General features: G+C 41.6%; 1 protein-coding gene across 1 annotated transcript in view; it reads left to right on the top strand.

Annotated features, from left to right (window-relative positions):
- Positions 1–26,190, top strand: part of LOC142970066 (CUB and sushi domain-containing protein 1-like) — a 362,809-nt gene that overhangs the window by 260,199 nt on the left and 76,420 nt on the right. The window contains exons 26-32 of the mRNA XM_076110217.1: positions 1,620–1,811; positions 5,726–5,852; positions 6,427–6,638; positions 9,170–9,361; positions 11,563–11,701; positions 15,134–15,321; positions 17,422–17,616. Coding sequence (XP_075966332.1) covers positions 1,620–1,811; positions 5,726–5,852; positions 6,427–6,638; positions 9,170–9,361; positions 11,563–11,701; positions 15,134–15,321; positions 17,422–17,616 — 1,245 coding nt within the window. The remainder of the gene's footprint in view (positions 1–1,619; positions 1,812–5,725; positions 5,853–6,426; positions 6,639–9,169; positions 9,362–11,562; positions 11,702–15,133; positions 15,322–17,421; positions 17,617–26,190) is intronic.

Below are 26,190 nucleotides of genomic sequence, written 5' to 3'. Positions count from 1 at the left end.
TCTTAAGTGCTACATACGAGAACATAATAGGAGACATGTACTACAAAAAACTTGTCTTTCTCCGTCAGCAGATTACCAAGCAATTCCTTTCCCTTCTCACAGCTGATACAAAAGATCAACAATCGGTTTTCCAAGAAATGTCTCTTGAAGTTGGAGTCCAAAGTGCAACAGTTGTTTACCAAGCATACAGAAAAAAAGAATTGAGTTTATAAATGCTTGACACACACACACACACACACATGCATTTTAATGGCTTTAAAGACAGTCTGTTAAGAAGGCAGGACCAGCTGCTGTGTAAGTCAAAGAGGCTATTAGAGGAGCATTTATCTGCAAGTCATTAAACAAAGGGGAAAAAGTGACACATCTGGAGTGGAAGAGTGACTGGACGGAGGGACAAGCGGATGACGGGAGATAGTATATGGGGACTAGATGGATGCTCTGTATGTCAGTGAAACCATTAGACAGCCGTTAGTCTGCAAGTCATTAAACTGGAGAATGTGACACCTGTAAAGTTCTGTTACAATGGAAGAGCCGATGGATAGATAAGAGAGATTGATACAAGGTTTATACAGGAAAAAGGAGAACGAAGCATCTGATCAAGATAAGCAGCGATAGTTTTTAAAATAGGGTCAAGGACTTGAGTAAAACTGCCTCTATAATACACAGCTTTAGAGGCTATTTTAATAGAGTAATACAAGTTCAAACATCTGTTCAAGATATTACCAAGAAAGGGTGAGGGTGATATGCAACTGTTTTGCTGAAATGGATGGAGGAAGGGATAAAGAGTTGTAGGCACACCTCACAAAACTTTCAAAAAGTTGCTGGCTTAATAACAGATGTTATAACAAGGTTGTTACAAGGAGTTATGATTTTGTGTCTTGATTCGGTCCTTAAATAACTGATGATATGTATTGTTTTTCACATGATTACATCACTCAAATAATATTTTGTTAACATGTTAAAAAAAACTGTTTAGGATAGTGATCGATTCACTGTTCATTATCCATTACAAAGCAACTCTGACGTTTCTGATCAAAGAAGTCAATACGAGGCTGACTTAATTATGAAAGAAATATGTTGATGTTGCTGTGTCTTTGTTTATCCAACTGTCTTTAAGGCGAGAAACTTTTCTCTTCATCTTCCAAACACAGTGTGCTCATTCAAGTGTACAGTATATTTATGGTTGTGTGGGATGTGAAATTATCATTTGAAGTTTTTCCACAGTTTCATACAGAAACCAACTTTTTAGTCCAGGAATATAATCGCTGTTACTGCTCACTACACATGATTATATCTTTCAGAGACGGGAGAAGCCCACACAGGTTGTTTTTTAATATCATAGAAACAAGCATGTGGGTAGAATAAGTTGAAATGTCCAGTAGCTTTCACTGCAGCTGTCACATTGTATTTAAGCACAACAGTGAGTGTCAAAACTTGAAATCTGTGCAAGAAGTAGTGGGATTCAAGAGAAGAATAGTGTGACATATGTCCTCTTGTCTAAAACTGCTCTGAATCACCCTGTTCATTTATGCAATGTTTTCTTACTGCGTGGACAGAAAGACCTAATCTGTATGCGTGTGCATACCTGTTTCTGTATTTCTGTGTGTCTCTCTCTTTAGGTTTTGACCTAGTACGCTGCGAAGAACCAGGTGTCCCTAGTTATGGCTATAAGATCCAAGACGACGGCCATTATGCCAACACCTTTGTCCTGTACTCCTGCAACCCTGGATACAGTCTCTATGGCGCCAGTACCCTGACCTGTCTCAGCGGGGACAGACGTGTCTGGGACAAACCTCTTCCTTCCTGTATTGGTTAGTATGACAACACGTGTAGGTTCTACGTGCTTCAATAATTCAGAACTACGATATCTGACTTATTAACTTTCAATTCAAAGAGAAATATAGCATGGAGAAAAGCAGCAGTCAAAGCTATGTTTCTCAGCTCCAGCAAGAGCATGATGATTTAACAGAGAGAGAGAGAGAGAGAGTGAGTGAACGAGTGATTAAGTCAATACAGGTGAATACTTTGAAAAGAGGGCATGGGGACTGAGTCAATGCTCTGTGGGAAATATTCGTTAGCGCTGCTGATGCACCTTTGTGAGTAGAAAAAGCCCTTGTTGATCCATCAACCTGTGCACACAAAACCTTCTGAGCATGGACAGCAGGATGTCACTTGGCATGATATTATAGTGCACCAGGCTTTTGTGCATTTTATGGATGGCATGCTTTAGGTGCAAAATAGGGGAAGACTGTCTGAATTGAACTGTGATAAATGTATAATGTAAGCCAGACTACTTTCTTGTACCCTGAAGGTGTGCACAGTATTTTATGCTGAGGACGTTTTCTGTTCTATTCCGAGTATGCACAATAAATAGAATATTCTATCAGGAGAGACTTTTTTCAAATGGCAGAAAATGGTGTGATGTAAAAACTATATCGATTCATATGAAATAGAAGGGTGTCTCTATTCAAAGACTGGACAACGCAAACTGGAGTAAAAGTGCACCCATATGCACTTTTCTGTTAAACCCAAAATGTATTGCTGCATCCTACTTTTAAAGTTATAATAATGAATTCCCCTACCCGGCATGCTTTTTTGTCAGCATAGATAAAGTAGTGGCAATAATTTCACCACAATTCAACTTTTGTAATTTAGTAAATTGTACAGACATATCAACTGTGATAGGATTACTTATTAGATAATTCTGACTCGGTCTTCAACAGAGAGCTACAGAGAGGGACAACAAAAGGAACAATTTATTGAAACTGTAAAAATGTTAAACTCCAATCGCACATACCGCTGATTATAACACCAAAATGTTGTGATTCTTATTGACTTTATAAGGCAGACAGCTTATTTCTAAAATAAATGACAAGCAAACACATTAAAACAATTGTTAGGTTGTATAGAATTCATATTAATATTTTGTTGAAAGAAAAGAAAATTATTCTTGAGCTCAAAGGAAGGCTATGAGAACTAATTATCAGCCATCCATGTATCTGCTAATCTACACTCCCACAATGACATGACAAAAATAATGGTTTCACATTTGCCATACATTGAACATATTTGAATGTTTCCTAGGTTTTAAGGTAGATAAGCTGCCAGAGGGCAGGTTTAGCTTGAGTTGGTACTTGGCAAGGAATGTGCCAAACGATTCAGGTGCTTTGACGTGGTTCGTTTATGGACCTGTGAATGTAGTTCTGTGTTTCAGCTACAGGACGAACAACTGGCCACTCTGACTCCTTATTGTCATTCAGTAGCCACCAGTGAAGCATGAAGCATTGTTTGTATTGCTCCTAGCACAATTTTTAAAATCCAAAATTCCTGCTTGTTCATAGATATTTTTAGTTTTGCATATTAAAAAAATTAAAGCACTTTCCCTGTAAGCGTTTCTACCTTGTTGGGTAGATGCAGGCACTTGGCACATGTTTGTTAGTAATTCCCTACTGCAGAGTCAAGCCTTATGTCTTTTTAACCTGCCAGCACACCTGAGCTCTCTAAGGTGGGACATGGCCTGATGTGGTTGCTAATGGCAACTAAAAAAAGTGTGTGTTCATAGGTGTGTGCGGTGAGTGCATGTATGCGAGTATGGCAATGAGAATGAGTATGCGTTTTTGGCTGGATGTGTGTAAATCTCAATGTATCTGTGTGTGTGTGCGTGTGTGTACCTCTGCAGTCAGTCATTAATTTGTAGCTGCTCTGTCGCTGCCTTATTTAAGGTAAGCCAGCAACCAGGAGAATACTTGCTGGCAGAGCCTTGGGCTAACTGCCTCTATAGCTACCTTTCTATCTTCCTCCTTTGTCTGTCTGCTGGGGCGTTTGTCTTTCTGCCTCTCTGACTGTCTCCTTCGCTGTTTGTCTGGCTCGGTCCCATACCTGCATGTACTAGCATGGAGATGAGGAGATGGTTTTGCCTCAGGCTGTTTCTATACTGTGTCTCTCTCTCTCTCTCTGTCTCTCTCTGTCGCTCTCTCTTTCCCACATTGAGTCAAACAGTGTTGGGTTCTACCTCTGACTCCTTTTGACGTTCTTTCGTTCTCTATTCATGCAGTAAACCTGGCTTCTAAACCGTCTCCATTATGTGCATGCCTCTTATTCTCTCTTTCTTTTTCTGTGCCGGGAAATTGCAGTTGTCATTGGCCCAGGACTGCTGAATAACATTCACTCTTTTTTTTATGCATCTTCCCCCCTCTACCTGCTTTTCATGATAAAATACAGCAGAGTAGTTTCCTTTTCACCTCTGCTTTCTATCACTAAAACGACTGGTTTTTACAAGTGGGTGTATGCATTCATAAGTAAGTATGTACTTGTGTTACTACCCCTTTGTGTTTGCGTTTACATGTGAATGTGTATCTGAGAGCATGCTGCCAAGGGTAATGCAACAGCAGTAGGTTGTCGTTGTATTGTAGATTGCATAGCTGTGTTAATGGTGCATTCTTAACTCACACAAACACACAATGCAGACACTGATATAAAGCATTTTCTATACCAAACTGTTTTCAAATCAGCAGCGATGTACTGACTCAGTGGGCTACAATGTACTACCATGATGACTTCAAATCTGCTCCCAGCCTTTCCCCTGCTTCCTGCTATCTCCCCTGTTCCTCGCCAGTGAAAACAATACAAAAATAGCACACAAAGCTGTCTCTCTCTTGTGCATTAAACAGCATTTTTATCCTAAACTTTGAACACTATTGGGAGATCCTCAAGGGAACACAGCCATCAAGGTTATTCACCAACCCTGAAACAATAAAGCAGGAGCTGGGATAATTCAAGGTTGATTCAGTGATTCAAGGCCTATTTTTCCCTGCTACTCATTTAACTCAACCTTCACACCTTAGGGTAATTTACCGGAAAGTGGAGGAGCCGCCTCTTTTAGAGATTCACTGAAATGTTCATTAAATTGGAAGGAAGACCAAAAAAAAATGATACAAAGATTCTGATTGTATTAAGAGTTGTATTCACAGCTCCAACATGCTGGACACAATCCAAAAACGGACCTGTGGAAAACCAACCAGAACTCAATGTGCATAAATCAATTCTCAAGAAAGAAAGACTGCAGTGAGGATAAGTGGGCCCAATCCAAACCATGGTCGAGCTAAACAGTTCCGATAGTGAAGGCCAACACTGGCGGCAGCATTGTGCCCTATGGATTAACAAGCCTCCCAGATAAAACGAGCAGCAATGTGATGATAATGTCATGAGAACAAATGTTAAGTCTTTTTTAAGTTCTTTCCGATATCAGAGAATGAATAGTAATTTGATGGCATACCTTTTTCATCAGGTTGTGTTAAGTTTCAGATTCACCATGACAATGCAGGTGAATTGGACCAACTTTACAGGATGTATTTTTCTTTATTTGGTCACCCTATAAAGCTGCATTCAGTGACTCATTTTCTCCAATAACGTTAAAATGTCTTTGTTATTGAAAAGAGTGGATTGTATGGCAGAGCAACATTAGTTAATGCAGAGTTTATAATTCATAAAAACCCTGCAGCAATCCCGCAATATATAGGTTTCGCCACAATGCCATGATGCTTCTTTGTTGTATCTGCCCAGTTAAATGTGTATAGTAGTCTGTTTCGTAGTGTTGTATCTGCTGTGGTTTTGTATGTATTGCTGATTTGATGGATATATTTCGAAGGCCCTAAATAAAGAAAGGGGGGGAAATATGTCGTTTCTTTCCCCAGTAATAATTATCCCTTTGTCTCGTTTTTTTTAGCGGAGTGTGGAGGTCACATAGCTGGAGCAGTGTCTGGACGGATTCTGTCTCCAGGATATCCTGCTCCGTATGAAAACAACCTCCACTGTACCTGGACTATCGAGGCTGACACGGGCAAAACTATCAGGTTATTATGAAGCAGTTGGATATGTATACTGAAGCTACTGTGAGTATCACGATGGCCTGCTGTTATCTAGAGGGGTTTTTTGCATTAAAGGAAACCAGCCAATATTTTGTTTTCATACAACACGTAGGCCTGTTTAACAATTATCTGCAGAATTGCTTTGTTCTGGCCAAGATGGGGTTAGCTGCCTGGCCAGTTCACTCTACTTGGACTATACAGGTAAACACTCACAAGACTGTCAGGTAAAGATATGTTAACTAATTATAGATAAATGTTCGCTGTCAAGGCCCTGCCGTGTAGAAGAGTACACCACATTAGTCATTATGACACCATCGTGTTTCTCAACAGGTTTTGGCTACTGCTGACATTGCTCTGTGTGTGTGTGTGTGTGTGTGTGTGCGTGTGTGTGTGTGTGTGTGTGTGTGTGTGTGTGTGCGCACTAGTGTGATTTGTCTATTCTCAGCTCTGCTTCATTTGATTTAATGGTTGACTTGATTTTGGTAAAACTGCTGGATTTAGAACAGTTAACGTTTGTAATGGATCTCTGATCTCCTGTGTGATTTCTGTGTTTTCTCAGCCTCCACTTCATCGTCTTTGACACTGAGGTCGGCCACGATATTCTGAGAGTTTGGGATGGTCCATCTGGGCCATCAGACGGGGGGATCCTGTTGAAAGAATGGTCAGGCCCAGCCTTACCTGAAGATATCCACTCAACGTTCAACATACTCACACTGCAGTTTGATTCTGATTATTTCATCAGCAAGCAAGGGTTTTCCATACAGTTTTCCAGTAAGTAGACTTATCTTTAATTCAGAATTAATACACCTACTTTATTACATAATCATCAACTTGGAATTCACATGGTGGAGGAAACTATGAAAAAGTGTGCCATGATTGTCCTCAATCACAGATTTGGGTGGTCTGTCTCACTCTATCCCAAACATCCCAAACAGTAAGGGAAAAATCAATTACTGAATTAGCAATTAAATTAGCTAATTAACAAACTCCTCACACATATAGTTTTAGTTATTATATAAACCTCATTTACATTCGCTATTAGAGAAATAATCTCGGATTAATACTGCGTTTAACAGGATTTCTGAAAAACTTAAAGCCGAAGAATCATTTGAAAAATTAATATTTCGCCCTGGGACCACTCTCAAGTACTCAAGGAGCCCAAGAGAGACCTGTGGTTCAGTTTTGGGTGTATCTCACAGTTGGGAAATCAGGAAGTGCAGTAAAAAACCTATGAGTGCTGATTCTTCTCAGGTTAGTGATCTATTTAACATAATCGTGAGATGTTTCTTTGAGAAATTATACTTTTTTTGTCACAATTACACAAAGAGATGTCAATGAACACAAACTATTGCTGTGGTTTCTTCCCTTTTTTAAGACAAAGAGTAACCTGGACAATAGCTGTGCCCTTTGGTTGCAGGAATGGCTCTGTGAGCCACTGAACCCAAAAATGTCCGTTCACCCGTCCAGTTAGAATCATGGGCCAAAGTCACTGCAAACCACTGTAGAAGCAAAATCAATCAGAGGCAGACAGTCATGACCATATTTACTTCATAACTGCATTTTCATAACAGCGCATCCACACACACACACACACACACACACACACACACACACACACACACACACACACACACATTATTGTGCTTGCATATCTTTGGATATCCATTCATTACTTATGCAATTCATACAAACACCCATACTGAACACCTAACTCTGCATGCAGAAGCGTGCATACACAAAGTCCACCACCCATAACTGTCAGAACTTTTTTGTTTAGATAGATGCAAATTTCCAGTCATAAGTATTTTCATCCAATGCTTTCTCTCTCTCTCTCTCTCTCTCTCTCTCTCTCTCTCTCTCTCTCTCTCTCTCTCTCTCTCTAAAACACATTAAGTCTTTTTTTTCTTTCTCCCCATATTTAAAACAATAAATATTTGCACTCACTAACATTCTAATCAAAGCACTGTTATTCCATTACTATGGTAATGACTCCTTATATTTACCTCAATGTTGATTTACTAAAGCAAAGGTAATGGTATTTGCCACCACACTGATTTATTCACACCAAGGTTTGTGAATGTATTGAGCGAGCGATTTATAGAGGTGATGTTACTACTCATCTCTCATTTTGTCCTCTCACTTCCCTCTCTGTGCACCTGATGGAATACATACTGTTCTGTACTGGAAAGATACAGTAGATGTGGTGTTATAATACTATGCTTGGCCAAGCACAGGGCTCTGGTCAAGATTTGATACATGATTTTCACTGATTCTGAAGCCTCATGAGGGATTATTGAGTCTATAGTTGTATAATGTGGATTTAAGCAGTTTAAAATATATATTGTCCATTCTAAATGCGGAAAGAACAAAAAGTAAATGGAACTGTTTGAGTAAAATAACATTTAATTTTGAGTATTTTATATTTATTTTGAAGTTTGTATTGCTTTCTCTTTTCTTGTTTTATTAGTCTCACAACCCTATCTATTGTGTGATCTCTTGAGAGGTCCTGACTGATATGTAGGGAACGTATAACACATAGGAATACATCTTATTCTGCCCTGTACCTAACCTCTCACATCCAAACACCATATATCACTCAGCCTCTAGAGTAAAATTAAATATACAATATACATTTGTACAAACAGAATGCCAGATTATATTCCACTCAGACACATATTCCATATTTCTCCAATGTTGATCAAAACATTTTGGCCTTTTAAAAAAAATATTTAAACACTAATTGATGTGATGAAAGCAGTATACAGTATATCTAAACACAATTGCAGACCAAAGGTTGACACCTCTACACACAGAGGCTGATTGCCATGAATCCCTACCAGGCACCACTACTACTACTACTACTACTACTACTACCACTACTACTACTACTACTACTACTACTACTACTACTACTACTACTACTACTACTACTACTACCACTACCACTACTTCTTCTTCTTCTTCTTACCCTGATGGGGAGTCAATAATTAAAAAGCAAAACATTGATTGAACCTGAAGGGACGAACCATTTAGTTCATAACTAGTCAGGTTAAGTAATCACATGTATCCCCATATACCCTGCCTTCTATAAGATCTATCTTAATAAGATTGTCAGACTGATGACATTTAGTCGAGTCAGTACTCACCGCATGAATAACAATAGTGCATCAATATGCTATACAGCACATCTTCCATTGTTTTTCTGTAGCTACTGATATTAGTTGTTTGTGTGCTTCTACCTGAATCTCTTTTTATGAACCAACAATATGAAAATGTATGTCTCTCTTTGTCACATTCTCCAGCCACTACAGCAACAACGTGCAATGACCCGGGCATCCCGGTAAATGGTTCTCGATATGGGGACAGTAAGGAGCCTGGTGACAGTATGACGTTCCAGTGTGATCCAGGCTACCAGCTGCAAGGTCTGGACACCATCACATGTGTACGAATGGATAACAGATTCTACTGGCAACCTGACCCTCCAACGTGTGTCGGTAGGTGTACATTATTCTGTGGATCATCGACTGCCAAACTGAGATTCAATTAAATCAAAATTAAATATGATGCTGTGGTCAGACGTTAATGAGTCTGAGCCCTAAAACAATTTGCACTAAATATGAACTAGATTTTTAGATACTGTCCATCAGATGCTGGAATGAATACATCAAACAATGGAAGACTGAGCGCAAAACCTCTGGAGGTGAAATGATCCAGAGTTTTTTCTTAAGTCCGAAGTGTAGAGAATAAACAACAAACAAGGCAGTTCAGGTCCCTTATGTGCCCCTTTGTTGTTCTGTCATATCTGCCATACTTTGGAGGCAAATCAACTGAAGCCTGCTGGTGAGGTGATCTCTAATCCCAAATGATGCTGCTGCTGGAGCATCAGATAGTTTTTCTAACTGGAGGGATGCTCTTGAAGATCAAGGACAAGTTGACAAGGTGCTGAAGCAACTGTGGTTGGAATAAGCATTGAGCACTGTTGCTGTCAGTGGATCACATCAAAATTCAACATGTATCATCAAAACCTCCTGAACTCAGAACTGGGATGATGAGACATGCACAGGAGAGGAAAAAAAAAGTGAAGTCAGATTTGTAGCATCACAGAATGATGCAGATAACTGGAATAGGGTTCCTGTTTGAAAACTGCTGAAAAGCCAGAGCTTGTTTGCTCTTTTTCTCTATTATCACCACCATCTGGCCCACCTGCTGCTTGTAGCCCATTGAGCTTCCACATCCCACTCCACACCTCATTCACACAATTCTGCTGCAGTTTGTTTTTCACTCTCCCACTTTCAGGTGCGCTTTCCTTCCTTTATTTTCCTCCTCAGCTTTTTCTGACTCACTTGATTCTCTTACTAAAGGAAGGAGGTGACTTCTGGCCGTAAAGCCTGTATTTTTTGATAAAAAGAAGGACTAGGAGAGTATCTGTAATTCAGCAAGAGCCCTTCAGTGTCCTCATCGTGCAACCTACAAATCCCAGTACGTTAGCACAAAACAAGCCTGTAGCATGTCCCGTTCTCTGACCATACTTTGCAGTTGATAGTAGGCTTTTGCTAAACCACATGCCTCTATTGTGGTAACAAATACATGAAGTTCTTTTTCCTGATTAACTGCTGCAACCACTTCAATTTTGTCTTGCAGATAAAACACCATGTTGAGTTAGTCAGAGTAGATGGATGAGGGAAATCACCAGAGATTACAGTTAAGGTTAGGATGAGGTAAGACATCAGACACAGCTAAAGGTCTAAACAATGTGAGCAAGCTGGGGAAGATTCCTGCAGCAGGCATGGTGTCCACCCCCCAGCCTGCAGCAAGGGACTATAGACATTTGCCTTCCTGTTAGATGCCACAACCCCCCTTTATGTTGCCTTGTCCTTGTCTTTATCAGCCAGCACTATTGGGAAGTCCTCCAGCGCAGTCACAGAGACTAATCATTTGCCTTGTAACCATGCCTGTGAAACACATTATGCTTTGTTCCTGATATTGCCTGCTCTGTCTCTTTGCCAGTGACCTCACATTTTGTATGACTGCAGATAAAATGTAGGGCTTGAATCTTAGCCTGCGTGTGCTTCCTTTTCTTTCCCTTTCACCTCAGGTGGTGAATCCCTGGGTGTTCAAAAGCTGCTAAATCTAACAGTCTAGTGCGCATTAGTGTGTCTGACTGTGAGTGATTTGCAACTGTTAATGCCTTTGTTTACCTCTATTTCACTGTTGATAATCCGTTCACACCCACCTGCCATCCCCAAGACACCTCTCCATGTTTCAGATTCTTTCTTCACATCACCAAATTGCTGCTTGAATGAATCCATCCGTCTCTCTTGCTAATATCTCTTTCCTGCTTTCTGGCTTGTTGTGGGATAACAGGACCACTCGGGGTGATTCTCTCTGCTAACGACCCCCAGCGTTACACTCTCACAGTCTCTCTTTTGCTCTTTCACCTTCTCCAGCTACCTGTGGAGATAATATCAACGATCCACCGGGGGTAATTCTGTCTCTCCTAACCAACCCCTGCCATACTTCCTATCACTAACTAACTCTCTTCCACTCTGCCTACCTTTGGGGACTATATGAGTGGTCAATCAGGGGTGATTCTCTTTCCAAATTACCTCAAGCCCAATGCTGTGTAATCATCTTTCTTTGTCTGTCTGTCTGTCTCCCTCTCTCTCCCTCTCTTTCACTGTTTGTCTGTCTCCAGCGACATGTGGGGGCAACGTCAGTGGTCCTTCAGGAGTAATTCTGTCTCCTAACTACCCCCAGCCTTACCCCGCTGGGAAAGAGTGTGATTGGAGAATCAGAGTCAACCCCGACTTTGTCATTGCTCTCATCTTCAAAAGGTAAGCCACCTAGATTTAAAACTTGGCCCTGTATATATATATATATGTGTGTAAACATATACTATGTACCTTTCTCATATGTATTCTCAAGCTTTAAACCAGAAGAGTAGCTTATCTGTGCTTGTAGAAACACTGATGCCTCTCAGGGGGTATTTCTGACATTTAATTTTGAATGGATTAAAGTTTTTTTGTCACTCTAAAATCGCCCAAATGAGCCTGCACATTTTACCAGCAATGATTTCATACTTTAGAGTTTCCTGTGGGAGTTCAGACTCTTCTATTGAATTTGCAGTTTCAAAGGCTGCCCATGTTATTTTGGTCGAGGACTTATCTGCAATATTAGCGCAACAATAACAGGTGTCTAAACGGCAATCAAAATAAACTGGTAGCATTATGACAAACCAATGTTAATTAAACATTTGTCCTCAAGCTGAAAAACATTTTAAAAAGATTTAGTGGATGGAGGGGGTCCCCAAAGGCTCTTCTGAAACATGTTTTTCTTCTGGCTTACATGTAATAATGGATCACCCTCCATGGGCTTTGTTTTATGAGTGTAGTTTGAGTTTACTTTTTAAGAATAGACTTGTCATGACTTGCTGTGGCCCACACAGGGTAAAAGAAAGATCTGTGCTGTATAGTCAGGGATCAGGCACCAATAAACCAATTTGAGTGGGGAGACCTCATTAGTCTACTGTAAAATCCACTTCTAACATAACTTACGTAGCTTAAATGGTTAGTTTGCAGTGAGATGATGTTATCATTAAAAACTTCAGGTAATTTAAATTAGGTTTGTTCTTGACTTTCAGCTCTTTTAACTACTTACATCTTTCAATCAGCCCTTTGTTGTGGTTAATTTGTGTAGCCGCAGAGTGAATTCCCTATGCATCATTGAAGACATAAAGTAAATGACATGAGTACACTGATTTGCACAGGAACTTTTTGAAAGTTCATATGCACTATTCCTGCCGTGCATGTTTCTATGTTTTGTGTTTTTGGGAATAGGCCAGTGTTTATTTACAGTTCAAGTCCTGATTGTGCCTGAGTGGTGACTATTAAGTCACACTGAGGCAAAAGTGAAGATTGGAGTTTCACATAAAGGCTCTAAAAGCAAAGCAGAGTTCTCGAGATTGCCAAAGGAGTAAAAATGACCCAATTTAGACTTCATGTTTTTCAGCTGAAGAAATAATTATCTTCTGTTGTAACAATGAGACCGTTTTTATTTTACTTTTAATTATGTTGTTTTGTTATTGGTTGTTTTGTGAATGTGGTGTTTTTTTTCTTTTTCATTATTTATCTAATTGTAATTGTAGTCATTTTTTATTATAAACGCAGCTGAGATTGAGCTTTTTTATTCTATTCTATGGACCCAATTAACAATGACTCGTTCTTTTATCAGTCTTTGAATCAATTCAGAGTTTACACACAATGTAATCAGGACTCATATTGTGGTATCATATAACAGCCATTTGAGCATTTACATCCATTGAAGCCAAGTGTAATTTTCTTTTCTACTTTCTTCAAAATATCCCAAAGTGATATGTTCTATGCTGAATACTTACAGTCAGTGAAAAAGCATTTGCATTCTTCTCATAATGAAAGTGCCGACTGTTTTATGGCACTGAATATTTCAAGATGTTTGTATTAATTACAAAACAAACTGAAATATAGTTTCTCAAGTTTGCGTGATTACTTTTGTTTCAGACCCTTGTGTTACTCTTCTTTGGTCACAAAAGGTTATGATGTTGTCCCATTTCTGCTCTGTGAGATCTTTATGTTCATTTTATGACATTTAGTAGCTTAAACATTCAGACCCAGAATGTATCACTAATGCAAAAGGTATTAGCACGGATCATTTTAATGCTTTGTCAGTGCAAAAAGGGCTTATGTGCTGTTAAGCCCATTCTGCACCAGCTAGCAACACAGGGCGTAAACTGGGCTATTCTGCACAATTACTTTAACTTTGGTTGCTTTTATAACTTCAAGAAGTCCTTTCCTATGATAAATATTATTGTCAGTCAAACGTCAATAACAACTCTTTTGGCCAAACTCAGCTATTTACATCGTTTTGTGTCTAAAAGTAAAGGGAAGAGTTTGAAAATGTAAGGGACAGAATAATCTTTTTATATATCAAAATCTCTGTCTGGTCTATGAGGTATCCTTTTTGCATTTTACCTGTCTAACCAAAACAAATTGTGTACATCTTAAAGGCCTGACAACGTGTGAAATGCATCTCCTTGCTCATAATATTTTTGGATAGCTGTTGCTTATAATGCTTTGCACGGAACTGTGTATTGCATCATGTCAGTGCTTGTGGCATGAATGAATACACGTTATTTTCTATATTTGATAGAACAAATTCAGGATACAAATATTATTCATCATCTAAAAATACCATTCACATGGTACTTTTATGCTAGTTATATATAATGCTACACTTTAATATACACAATACATTGCCTCTTTACCTCTTCTTATCTAGACACACACACACATACTTCCAGCCAAACACTTAGCTGGATAGTATAACCAGACAAGTTATACTGAGTTGATAGAAACCATAGATATAGGTCTAAATACAGTGTGTGTGTGTGTGTGTGTGTGTGTGTGTGTGTGTGTGTGTGTGTGTGTGTGTGTGTGTGTGTGTGTGTGTGTGTGTGTGTGTGTGCGTGTGTGCGTGTGTGCGTGTGTGCGTGCGTGCGTGCGTGCGTGCGTGCGTGCGTGCGTGCGTGCGTGCGTGCGTGCGTGCGTGCGTGCGTGCGTGCGTGCGTGCGTGCGTGCGTGCGTGCGTTTACCTGCTCTCTGTGAGAAAGGTGGGAGACAGGGGTAACACAGCCACTGTCAGGGCAAACCCTGAGACTTTGTGTGTTCTTATACTTTTACTCTCATGAGGATCAGATGCCTTTACGTATGTATAGAGAGGCACTGTGGGTTTAGGCTGAAAATAAAAATATGAAAGGCACATACTGCATTTTCCTTTACACGCAAACACATGCACACACATACTGAGAATATGAATCAAAATAGATGATGACATGCCCTTTTACGATGAGACAACAGGATGATTAACTTGATATTCAGATGATGCAGCACGGCTGCTTTTGCAACATTTTTCTTTCTTTTTTTAAATATCAATGAACTTAATGTTTTTGACTTTTTATTGCTGTACTGCTTTATATTCCTTGAAGAGGAAAACACCAACACATATTCAAAGTTCTCATTTTTAATGCAGTACATCCAGAAAACATGACAAAATGAAAGTAAGATTAGCAGAGAGATAGCATAAACTAATTGGCAGTCATTACATGAAGCAGGTCTTTGAAATTTACACACATTATTGGATTAATTGTTTAAAAAAAAAAAAAAAATACACAAATCTTACTTGATTCTGAAACCCAAGTTTGTCTGTTTTTCTTCTTGTTTTTTTTACCCCAGTTTCAACATGGAGCCAAGTTACGACTTCCTGCACATCTACGAGGGTGAAGACTCTAATGGGCCGTTACTAGCAAGTCTCCAAGGCAACCAGGCCCCAGAGCGAATAGAGAGCAGTAGTAACAGTCTCTTCCTGGCATTCAGATCTGACGCCTCACTGGGCATGTCTGGGTTCGCCATCGAATATAGAGGTAATTAAACCCCTTAAACTCCAAAAGCCTTCATATAATGTCCTTGTACATTTTCCTGCAATGTCACATTAAAGCAACTGAAACTTGTCTGAGATAATGTTTTAGAATTTGTAACAGAAACTTGTAGTAATGATAGTAGTGGTAGTACAGTAGCAGCGGTATCATTATTAGTGGTAGTATTTGTAGTAGTAGCAGTAGGATTAGCAGTAGTGCAGTAGTTGTAGTGTTAGTATTAGGTGGTGACAGCAATTGTAGTAAAGTAGCAGCAATAGTAATCAATTGGCAATCTCAGCATAGCACTGCACTCTCAACCATTAACTAGACAAAACTCTTTGATGATTGGGGGACAAATCAATGGCATCTCTCATTTTATATTGTTTGGCCCAGATTTAGTAAAGCTTCTGCAGCTGTTTTTAGGTGCAGATTGGATGCATTGTGACCCAAACACACATACTGAATGTTTATCAGATGTTTATCTGGCTGGAGTCACAGTTTGCGTGTCATTTTAGTGAGTGTTTGCAATTTAATATAGGCGTGTTATAACAAAAAAAATAAAAAAAATAAAGCAATTAGGCTATAATAATCACAATATCTGATTACTGTTACATAAACCAATAGTGGGCTGGGATATTAGGTTTGTGTTTAGCAAGCTTCTTTTTTTTACTTTGACCATCAATGAACTGTAAAATCACCACAGGCTGCAACTGAACTTATCTTTTAAGTAAACGTTGTTAAATGTTAGAGCTGAGGGTAAATGCAGCTAAAGACTCAACTGAGCGCTTTTACCCAACATATAATGTGTGTCCCACTGCTGAACTGAGCCGATGAGCTTCACTTGCACAGTGTGTCTCAGATTCAATCCAGGAGCTTACTGCGTCACGAGCTGCTATCTTAGTAAATCTGTTGTTGAGTACATGCAGATTGCAGCCTTAAATTCAATGAAAATTGGCTCTGTCTTTGATGAATAAGCCTGGAATTGGTTTTCAGGACACTGAAACAAGAAACAGTCATTGTCCCTCTGTTTATGAAGTGTAATGATTCAAATGTTGATACAGGAATGTCATGCAGACGAGATAACATTTTAAAGTGCCTACTCTATTAATTTCACCCTTGCTTTACATCAGAAGTGTTTCGCAGTTGAAAGGTGACACTCTTCCATGTCAGCCCACGAGTCGTCTATGTTCACAGATTGTGACTCATCCTGGTTTTACAGATGCTGCTTGACTAGGGGTGATTTAATGGCTCTAGTCAATATGGAGCTGATGATTAGTTGTTTGACTGAGTAGAGACTAGATCTGCTCTGTCGAATTTTATAAAGTATATTTTTCTCTTGTTTCTCAAGCTCCATTTATCTCTAATTAAAAAAAGATTATCTCCCTCTCTGTTGTCTGTCTCCTCACGCTACCTCACACCTTTGTACTTTTGTCATTAATTCACTACCTTTCATCTGCCATCTCTCTAATTAAAATACAACCTTAATCATCTCCCTGTTTCACTTCCATCTTGCCCTCCACCTCTCCCCCTCTCTCTCTCCCTCTCTCTCTGACTGTCGGTTTCCCTCTGTCAAGCCCAATATCTCATTCTCATTGGGCAATCACAATAAAGCAAACAAGCTGGCCCTACGCCAAATCATAAAGAGCCAAGACAGTTTTGAGTTTTCTTGACTCCAAAATTAGTTAATAGGGAATATTCAATACCATCTATATTAGGGTTCAACAAATAGCCCGTCGACTACATTTGGCCCAACATTTCCACCAATAGTTTTGACCCTGAATGGAATCTAAAAATGTACTTTCTTTGGCTGTATAAACATTTTAGACACAATTTAGAAATTTACAGCTATAACTATTTAAGTTGTATTAAAAATGACTTGAATTTGCCATCAATACCGACATGTGAAGAGCAAATTGTTTCAGCGGCTTTGTCCTGCACCACAAAGGAGAATGTGATGCAGTGCCTGGTGTTGATATGAGATCTAATGATCTTACCAGATGAATAAATACAAAAATGAAGAAAATGTGTTATAGTTTTATATTAATATACCAAATTAGTTGGGCCTTGTGTTTTTCCAGTAACACAATTTCTCTCCTTTCTGCACAGAAAAACCAAGAGAAGCCTGTTTCGACCCTGGTAACATTATGAATGCCAGTCGCACAGGCTATGACTACAAACTGGGATCTCAGGTCTCCTACAACTGTCACCATGGCTACACAACAGTGGGCGGGGATACCATCACCTGTGTCATGGGGAATGATGGGAAGCCGGTGTGGGACAGGGCTCAGCCATCATGTAAAGGTAGGAGAGACGCATCGAGAACTGCATCCTTACAAACACCAAGATGATGGAAAGCTCAAATGGGTCAAAACCGGCTTATGTTGAACTATTAGAAAACAACCCTGCTGGCACTCAGTGCCGGTTTATTAGGCACACCTGTACAATTGAATGCAATCCATTACAACTGTTCTGCCATAAAGAGTACTTTTACGATGCCTATGTAACACCCGTCCCATGTAGCTATATAGTATTAGGTGAATATGCTAGGTGTAGTAGTACTATGGGCGGGGTCCTGGGTACAGTTTTAATCGTAATGGCGCGATTACCTGTTCTTATACATGAATATATTTATTCTTACAACTCTTTTTCCTTTATTATGAACACTAAAATAACTGGCGGTGCCTCCAATAGAATTAAGTAAATAAAAGGTCTGTGCCTCCTATTAAGTCCTTTTATCTTGTGTTTTAAGTGTATTTTACCCCTTTTAACCAGCTCTTATCAAAACATGAATGTGATTGACTTTAGCACATCAAATATACTTCCAATGCATTAGAAAAACAGTTTGGCATTTATTACATGCAGTCATCAATATACTGTGCACTCACAGTCCCACACACAATCAGAATAACCCTCGTTGCAGGCCTGAGTCGTGGATTGGGAGCGTAGAGGCCTAAAAACTGTGATGGCCGCTTCACTTGTTCACACAAGCAATAAACAAAAAAAAGACACGTGCACGTTTGTCAGTACTCACGAATCCAAGGCATATTCAGAGGGGAAAGTGAGGGGAAGCTGGGCAATGGACGGCAGGCAGGGTGCAGAAGAAACAGCAGCAACAGTCTACAGCAGCATACGCATACGCGGGAAACAGTTCTCCATAGTGGTCCCAAGGAGCTCTCCCGATCCTCACTTACAGTCGCAAACGTCCATCTCCTCTTATAGATCACAACAGTTCAAACCATCGGATAACTGGTCGTCAGCCATTAAGTTATGAACATTGATCTCTTACAATACTCACTGTTCAGTTACAATTCGCTTCTGCCTCTCTAACACACTGAGCGTGGCCACACACGACTAAGCCCCACCCCTCTACCTGAGAATGGGCTTGGATTGGCTGTTAGTTTCAGGACAAGCCAATTAAACAAAGAAAACAAAGATTGACATATAATACTGCTATACAAGTTAGGTTGTTAGGGGGAACCAAAAATGCTGAATCATGTACATGTATAGATCAATCAAACTATGCTCATTTGCATGAACTGTAACCTTTGAACAAAATAGATTATGAGTCTCTTATGGATATAAAGTTTATCCACCCATATCTATTTGTATCCATACTTTTAACTTTGTTTTTAGAAAACTATTTACATCCTGATGTCTAAATGAATTATTTAGCCAGGGCTACACCCTCCCCCTTCTGACCGTCTAGATGTCCTCATCAGACACCTTTAACTTTTTGGATTTTTTCTTTTCTTTGAAGGGTGCTTCCTTTTCTCATCATCAGACATCCTCCTGGATGGTTTGTACTTGTGCATTGGCTCTTTAACGTCTTCCTCTGGTGAATTAAGATTGAACTGAATGACCATCCCATGATGCATGATGGTAACAGGCTCCTTAGATGGGTTGCCAGGTTGGTCATAAGTCAAGCGAATGACTGGTTTCAGTTCTCTCTGGGACTTTCGAATAATAGGAGCTTCTTTACTCCTTGCAACGCTTGCAGGGGCTGAGCTTGCTCCCCCTTCTAAATCTGGTTCTTCAGCAACATCATCACTAGTCTCTCCTGCATCAGATTCCAGTCTAGAAGGTGTAGTGTCTTCGGAGAATTCTGTTTCCATCGCTGGTGGATCTTCCGAGACTTCAGAGCTCTCCTCCTCCTGGCTGTCATCATCCCCATAGTTTTGATAGGGTATTGAGAGGTGTCTCTTGATCTCATCCCCATCAAAGGATTGAGGGTTACAGGCAGTTTCAAACTCTGCGTCTGATGAGGCTGTGTCACTCTCCCATGTTGGAGCAGCAGACGTAGTTGGTCTTTGACTTGGTCGGGTAGGCTGTGATCTTGTGACAGGTTTTCTCTTCACAGGTCCTACTTCCTCAGGAGGGTTGGACATCCTAACCAGATAACCTATAGGCAAAAGATGGTCTCTGTGCAGAGTTTTGACTACACCAGGTCCATGTTCTGGTTTGACCTTGTATACTGGCAGGTTCGGCAACTTCTTCACCACAACATACGGTGTGGATTTCCATCGGTCTTGCAGTTTGTGCTTTCCAGTTAGCCCAAGGTTTCGAAGAAGGATTCTGTCACCTTCGGCCAAGGGCAGATCTCTTACACGTTGGTCATAGTGTGCCTTATTTCTCAGGTGACTCTTTGTAGCTGCCTCAGATGCCAGCTTGTAGGCACTCTGCAACTCTATCCTCATCCGGGCGACGTACTGCTGGTAAGAGGATTCACTCTCTCCATCAGGTGATGTACCAAAGCATATGTCGACTGGTAACCTTGCTTCCCTGCCGAACATCAGGCAATATGGAGAGTATCCAGTAGCATCATTTTTAGTACAGTTGTACGCATGTACTAGTTGACTGATATGCTGGCTCCAGCATTGCTTCTTTACAGTGTCCATGGTACCAAGCATCGCCAGAAGAGTGCAATTGAACCTCTCCGGTTGGGCATCACCCTGCGGTTGATAGGGAGATGTCCGTGACTTACGGATCCCAAGCATAGACAGGAGCTCTTTGATCAGCGGACTCTCAAAATCTCTGCCCTGATCAGAGTGTATCCTCGCAGGTAGACCGTAATGCACAAAGTACTTCTCCCATAGTACTTTTGCTACAGTGAGAGCTTTTTGGTCCTTGGTAGGAAATGCCTGGGCATAACGCGTATAGTGATCTGTCACTACTAACACGTTAGCAACGCCTTTGGAATCAGGCTCTATCTGCAGGAAGTCAATACAGACAAGATCCAAGGGGCCATTACTTGTTATCTGATTCAATGGTGCGGCACGTTGAGGGAGGGTCTTTCTGGAGATACATCTTCCACAGGTCCGAATATACTGTTCAACCTCAGTTGTCATACGTGGCCAGTAGAATCTGTCTTTGATCAGTTCAGTGGTTCGTTCCACTCCCATGTGTCCACACTCGTCGTGCAGCGATCTTAATACCACAGTCCGGTATCTCTCAGGTAAGACAAGCTGCCGAATCTCTCTTCCAGACTGTTTCTTTGTTACTCTGAAGAGTATTCCATCTTTTGACTCAAGTTTACCGCCTTCACGAATGAGCAATGCAGTATCAGGTGGGTTGCTTTTATCATGAGTCAGTACCTTATTAGTTTCGATTGCTTTCTTCACAGGTCCAATCACTAGATCCAACTCTTGGGTTGTCTGTATGTCTTTTGGACTCAGCTGGTCAATGGTGCTGAGACCTAAGTTCACTGGAAAGGCATATGCATCTGGTACAGCTGTTGCGGGAGCTCCTAGTTGCTCCACTAGTCTGACCGGAGCACCTAGTGCTTCACTGGCACAGGCTTGCTTGCAGATGGCTTTGATGCCTGACGGTAAGATGTTTGTCCAGTCATTATCCTCCCCTTTGGCATACTGCCGGGACAACAGGTCAGCATCAATGTTTTGGCGTCCAGGACGATACTGGATGGTAAAATCGTAAGTGGCTAGGGCTGCCAGCCAGCGATGTCCAGTGGCATTAAGCTTGGCTGAAGTTAGCACATACGTTAACGGGTTATTGTCAGTTCTCACGGTAAACTTAGCGCCGTACAGGTAATCATGGAACTTGTCCACGACTGACCACTTTAGTGCCAGAAATTCCAACTGGTGGACAGGGTAGCGCTGTTCAGAGACACTAAGTTTCCGGCTTGCAAAGGCTACTGGCCTGAGACCTTCTGGGTATTCCTGGTTCAGAACGGCACCCAAACCATTCATGCTGGCGTCTACATGCAAAATGTAGGGTTTGATGGGGTCCGCGAATGCCAGCACAGGGGCATGAATCAGGCACTCAATGATCTTTTTGCAAGCATCTCGACAGGCCTGGCTCCACCGCTCCCCAAATGGCTCTGACTCTTTAAAGTAGGCTTTGGTTGGATCCTTCTTCTCATGCCAAGTTGGTGGATAGCCTTTCGTGAGCTCGGTAAGGGGACGGACAATAGCAGAGTAGTTTGCAATAAACCTGCGATAATATCCGCAAAATCCGAGGAATGACTTCAGCGATTTCAGATCGTGGGGCTCCTTCCAGTGTTTTACCACATCCACTTTCTCAGGGTCAGTTGCAATCCCGGATTCTGAAACAATGTGGCCCACGTACTTGACTTCAGTCTGACAAAATTGGCATTTGTCAATCGAGACCTTCAAGCCAACCTCTTCTAGCCTATCCAGAACCTTGAGAAGACGCTGCTCATGCTCTTCGAGAGTTTTGCCAAAAACGATAATGTCGTCCAAGTATACCAGGACTTGAAGGAGATGCATGTCACCAACGGCTTTCTCCATCAACCGCTGGAATGTTGCAGGCGCTCCAGTTATCCCTTGTGGCATGCGTTCGAACTGGTAGAAACCGAGGGGGCAAATGAAGGCTGTCTTCTCTTTGTCCTCCTCAGCCATGGCTATCTGATAGTAGCCACTCCTCAGATCCAAGACTGAGAACCACTTGCTGCCTGACAGGCAGTCTAAGGCGTCGTCGATGCGAGGCATCGTGTACTGGTCTGGTATGGTGCGTCGGTTGAGAGTTCTGTAGTCAATACAGATTCTGATACTTCCATTCTTTTTGCGAACAATCACGATTGGTGAGGCGTAGGGACTACGGGACTCTTTTAAAATCCCAGCCGCTAGCAGCTGCTGTATGTGTCGTCGCACATCGTCAATGTCTGCAGGTGCCAATCTGCGGGATCTTTCCCTAAATGGCCTGGGGTCTTCCAGGCGTATGTTGTGCTCTACCCCCTTGGCCAAGCCAACATCCCACTCATGCAATGAGAAAACATTTTGCCTCTCAGCTAGCTTCTGGCGGATCCGATTCTTCCAATCCTCAGGGATAGGGGAATCATCGAAATCAAAGAGATGTGGGTCTATAGTATCTGCTGGTAGGTTAGATGGTTGAACTGGAGTGACTGTATCTACAGCATACATCTCTGCAATTACCGTTCCACTGGGTATGGAGGTTTTCTTTTGAGACTCATTATGAATGAGCACTGTGAAATGGTTTGTGTCTATATCAGCATTGGAGAGTACACCTGGCTGAACCAGCACACCAGCGGGGAGTGACTGTGAAGTGGGTGCATCAATCAGCACAATGTCTTTTGACACCGGGGTCGGTCTGTCTACCTTGCAGATGGCATAGTACTTTTCACCTGGGGCTATTGAGAGTGGACCAGGTCCTTGCCATTTCACTTGTCCAACGACATCATCTATTACCGCTGGCTGAGAGAGCCGAGTCTGAGCTTGGACTGGTGCATACACTGGTTGGATTCTCATGGAGTGAACAATGTTTTCATCACCACTTTCTTCCACCAGCTCCCACAGTCTGCGGAACAAAGACGCGTTGGTGCCAACAATCACCGGGGCTTGGTTGTAGTGCTTCGGCTCAGGACAGATCAAAGCTAAAACAACTATGGGCCCTTTCACCCCTGTCATTTTTTCTGGAAACTCCATTTCCACTACAACATAGCCTTTGTAAGGATAATCACTGTCTGACAGGCCCCAGAGGCCTAAGCCAGAGATGGGCTGTATAGGGACATCTAGCAAGTGTTCGTTATACCAGCTCTCAAAGATTATGGTCACGTTAGAACCACTGTCCATGAGAGCTTGGCAGCATAGGTCATTAACTTTGATGGGGTGAATCATTGAAGGACCCACAAGACCCTCAGGCAGGCTGTTTCCTTCTTTAGGGACTTCCACTTTGTGGACCCTAGCAACATACTGCTCTTCTGAAGTGTTCTTTGGGTTCTCTTTGGCTCCATCTTGTGCTCCTCGCACCAAACGTATGAGCCTTTTGATGACTTTCTGTGAGTTCTCTGGCTCCGTGCACCTTGGAGCTATATGACCATTTTCTCCACATCAGTAGCAAAAGTATTCGTCGGTCTCCTTTGGAGACTGCACTTTGAATGGAACAGGTTTATGGCTTGAACCTGCTTTGTATCGATTGAACTGGGTCATAGTATCTCGTGAGGGGTCTGCAGTGGATCTCACAGCCATCACACTTATTTTATCTTCTAGGGCTTTCACTTGTTTCCTAAGTGACTGTATATCACTGTGTGACTCAGTTTTCAGTTTTTTCATTTCCTTTGGACCACTTTGTGGACAACCAGCTATTGGCTGGTGCTGGGTGCTTGCTCGCTCACCCATCTTAGCTTTCAGTTCCTGAATCTGTGTTCCAAGTTCGCTCTGGTAGGCCAACTCAGGCTCCAATCCTTTCTCTGCCTGTACGGTGCGCACATTCTGACGACGCAGGGGCGCTCCTAAGCTTTGTCTTGCAGACTGGTGGCATTCTTCTTCACGAATCTCTTGCAGCAGGTTCAGGAATGTAGGGGGATTGTCTCTCCGCTCCCTAACTTTCAACTGCAGTAACATGAGGTCAGAGGTTGAACCTCTAATTAGCTGCTCAACTCTGGCTTTGTTAGCTGCGCTAACCGGGAGACCACCTCCCTGCACTACTTTGATAAGGGACCTTTCTAATCTTTGCAGAAATTCCGACAATCTCTCTCCAGGCTGTTGTCGGAGGGATCTGAAGGAAAAGTAAAGATCTTCCCCTGACTCTGATGTACCAAAGATGCTCTCAAGTGCATGGATGTACTCCATTGGGCTAGCATCAGGTTCACTCATACGCACAGCCTGAATGATCTCCAAGGCGGGGCCTTTTAGACTCTCGAGTATTCTTCTTCGTTTCTCCTTCACAGAGCACTCACTTTCCTCTACCAGGAATTTTGCCTGCTCTAACCAGCTGTCTAGGCATTCTTCTCCTGTGGGAGTGGGAGTGATGCCAGAGAAAGTCCTCAGACGTCTATACGCGTTGCTCTCTGGCGGTTTATTGGTTCTGCCCCATACATCGCCAACTGCCCGAATGATAGACTCAGGGCTGCTGTTCGCCGCTATACTTGGGCCGCATAATCTCTGAATATCATCCATGGTTTTTCCCTCCTGCTGAAGAAGTGTGAGTAACTTCTCTGTGAAGTCATCAGCGCTGTCATTGTTTTGGTCAACTATGCCGTGCACTGTGTTCCATACACTTCCACCCATTATGGGCATTACTGCTGGGGGGATTGTGGTGGGGTCTACCGCTTCGCGGCATTCACACAACACCATTAAGGATTGATGTTGAGAGTGAAACATTTTGCCCCTTACTCGAACTTTGCCCAAGGCTTTGATTGTCTCTGCTGTTTCTTCTATAACATCTACTGTGATGTGTTCCGGCACTCCATAAATTAATAGGGCATGTGTTACATCTACTCCCTCTCCTCTGCACCAGTTAACCAAATCAAGCTGTGATGGTCTGCTCGCCTGACCTGCCATACTTGCAACGTGCTAATAAAAAAAAAGAGTTTTTACTTTATAGTTACTAATTGTTCAAGATGCCTAAGAGATTGTTACTTGTGTTATCTGATAACTCAATGAATATTAATAAATCCCAGCGGTGCCTCCATTTATGTAACACCCGTCCCATGTAGCTATATAGTATTAGGTGAATATGCTAGGTGTAGTAGTACTATGGGCGGGGTCCTGGGTACAGTTTTAATCGTAATGGCGTGATTACCTGTTCTTATACATGAATATATTTATTCTTACAACTCTTTTTCCTTTATTATGAACACTAAAATAACTGGCGGTGCCTCCAATAGAATTAAGTAAATAAAAGGTCTGTGCCTCCTATTAAGTCCTTTTATCTTGTGTTTTAAGTGTATTTTACCCCTTTTAACCAGCTCTTATCAAAACATGAATGTGATTGACTTTAGCACATCAAATATACTTCCAATGCATTAGAAAAACAGTTTGGCATTTATTACATGCAGTCATCAATATACTGTGCACTCACAGTCCCACACACAATCAGAATAACCCTCGTTGCAGGCCTGAGTCGTGGATTGGGAGCGTAGAGGCCTAAAAACTGTGATGGCCGCTTCACTTGTTCACACAAGCAATAAACAAAAAAAAGACACGTGCACGTTTGTCAGTACTCACGAATCCAAGGCATATTCAGAGGGGAAAGTGAGGGGAAGCTGGGCAATGGACGGCAGGCAGGGTGCAGAAGAAACAGCAGCAACAGTCTACAGCAGCATACACATACGCGGGAAACAGTTCTCCATAGTGGTCCCAAGGAGCTCTCCCGATCCTCACTTACAGTCGCAAACGTCCATCTCCTCTTATAGATCACAACAGTTCAAACCATCGGATAACTGGTCGTCAGCCATTAAGTTATGAACATTGATCTCTTACAATACTCACTGTTCAGTTACAATTCGCTTCTGCCTCTCTAACACACTGAGCGTGGCCACACACGACTAAGCCCCACCCCTCTACCTGAGAATGGGCTTGGATTGGCTGTTAGTTTCAGGACAAGCCAATTAAACAAAGAAAACAAAGATTGACATATAATACTGCTATACAAGTTAGG

Source organism: Anarhichas minor, unplaced genomic scaffold, assembly GCF_050575085.1.
Source record: "Anarhichas minor isolate MPS153535 unplaced genomic scaffold, ASM5057508v1 ptg000042l, whole genome shotgun sequence".
NCBI classification, from domain to species: domain Eukaryota; kingdom Metazoa; phylum Chordata; class Actinopteri; order Perciformes; family Anarhichadidae; genus Anarhichas; species Anarhichas minor.
Note: the sequence above shows the minus strand (reverse complement) of the source record. Positions and strands in the feature narration are given on the sequence as shown.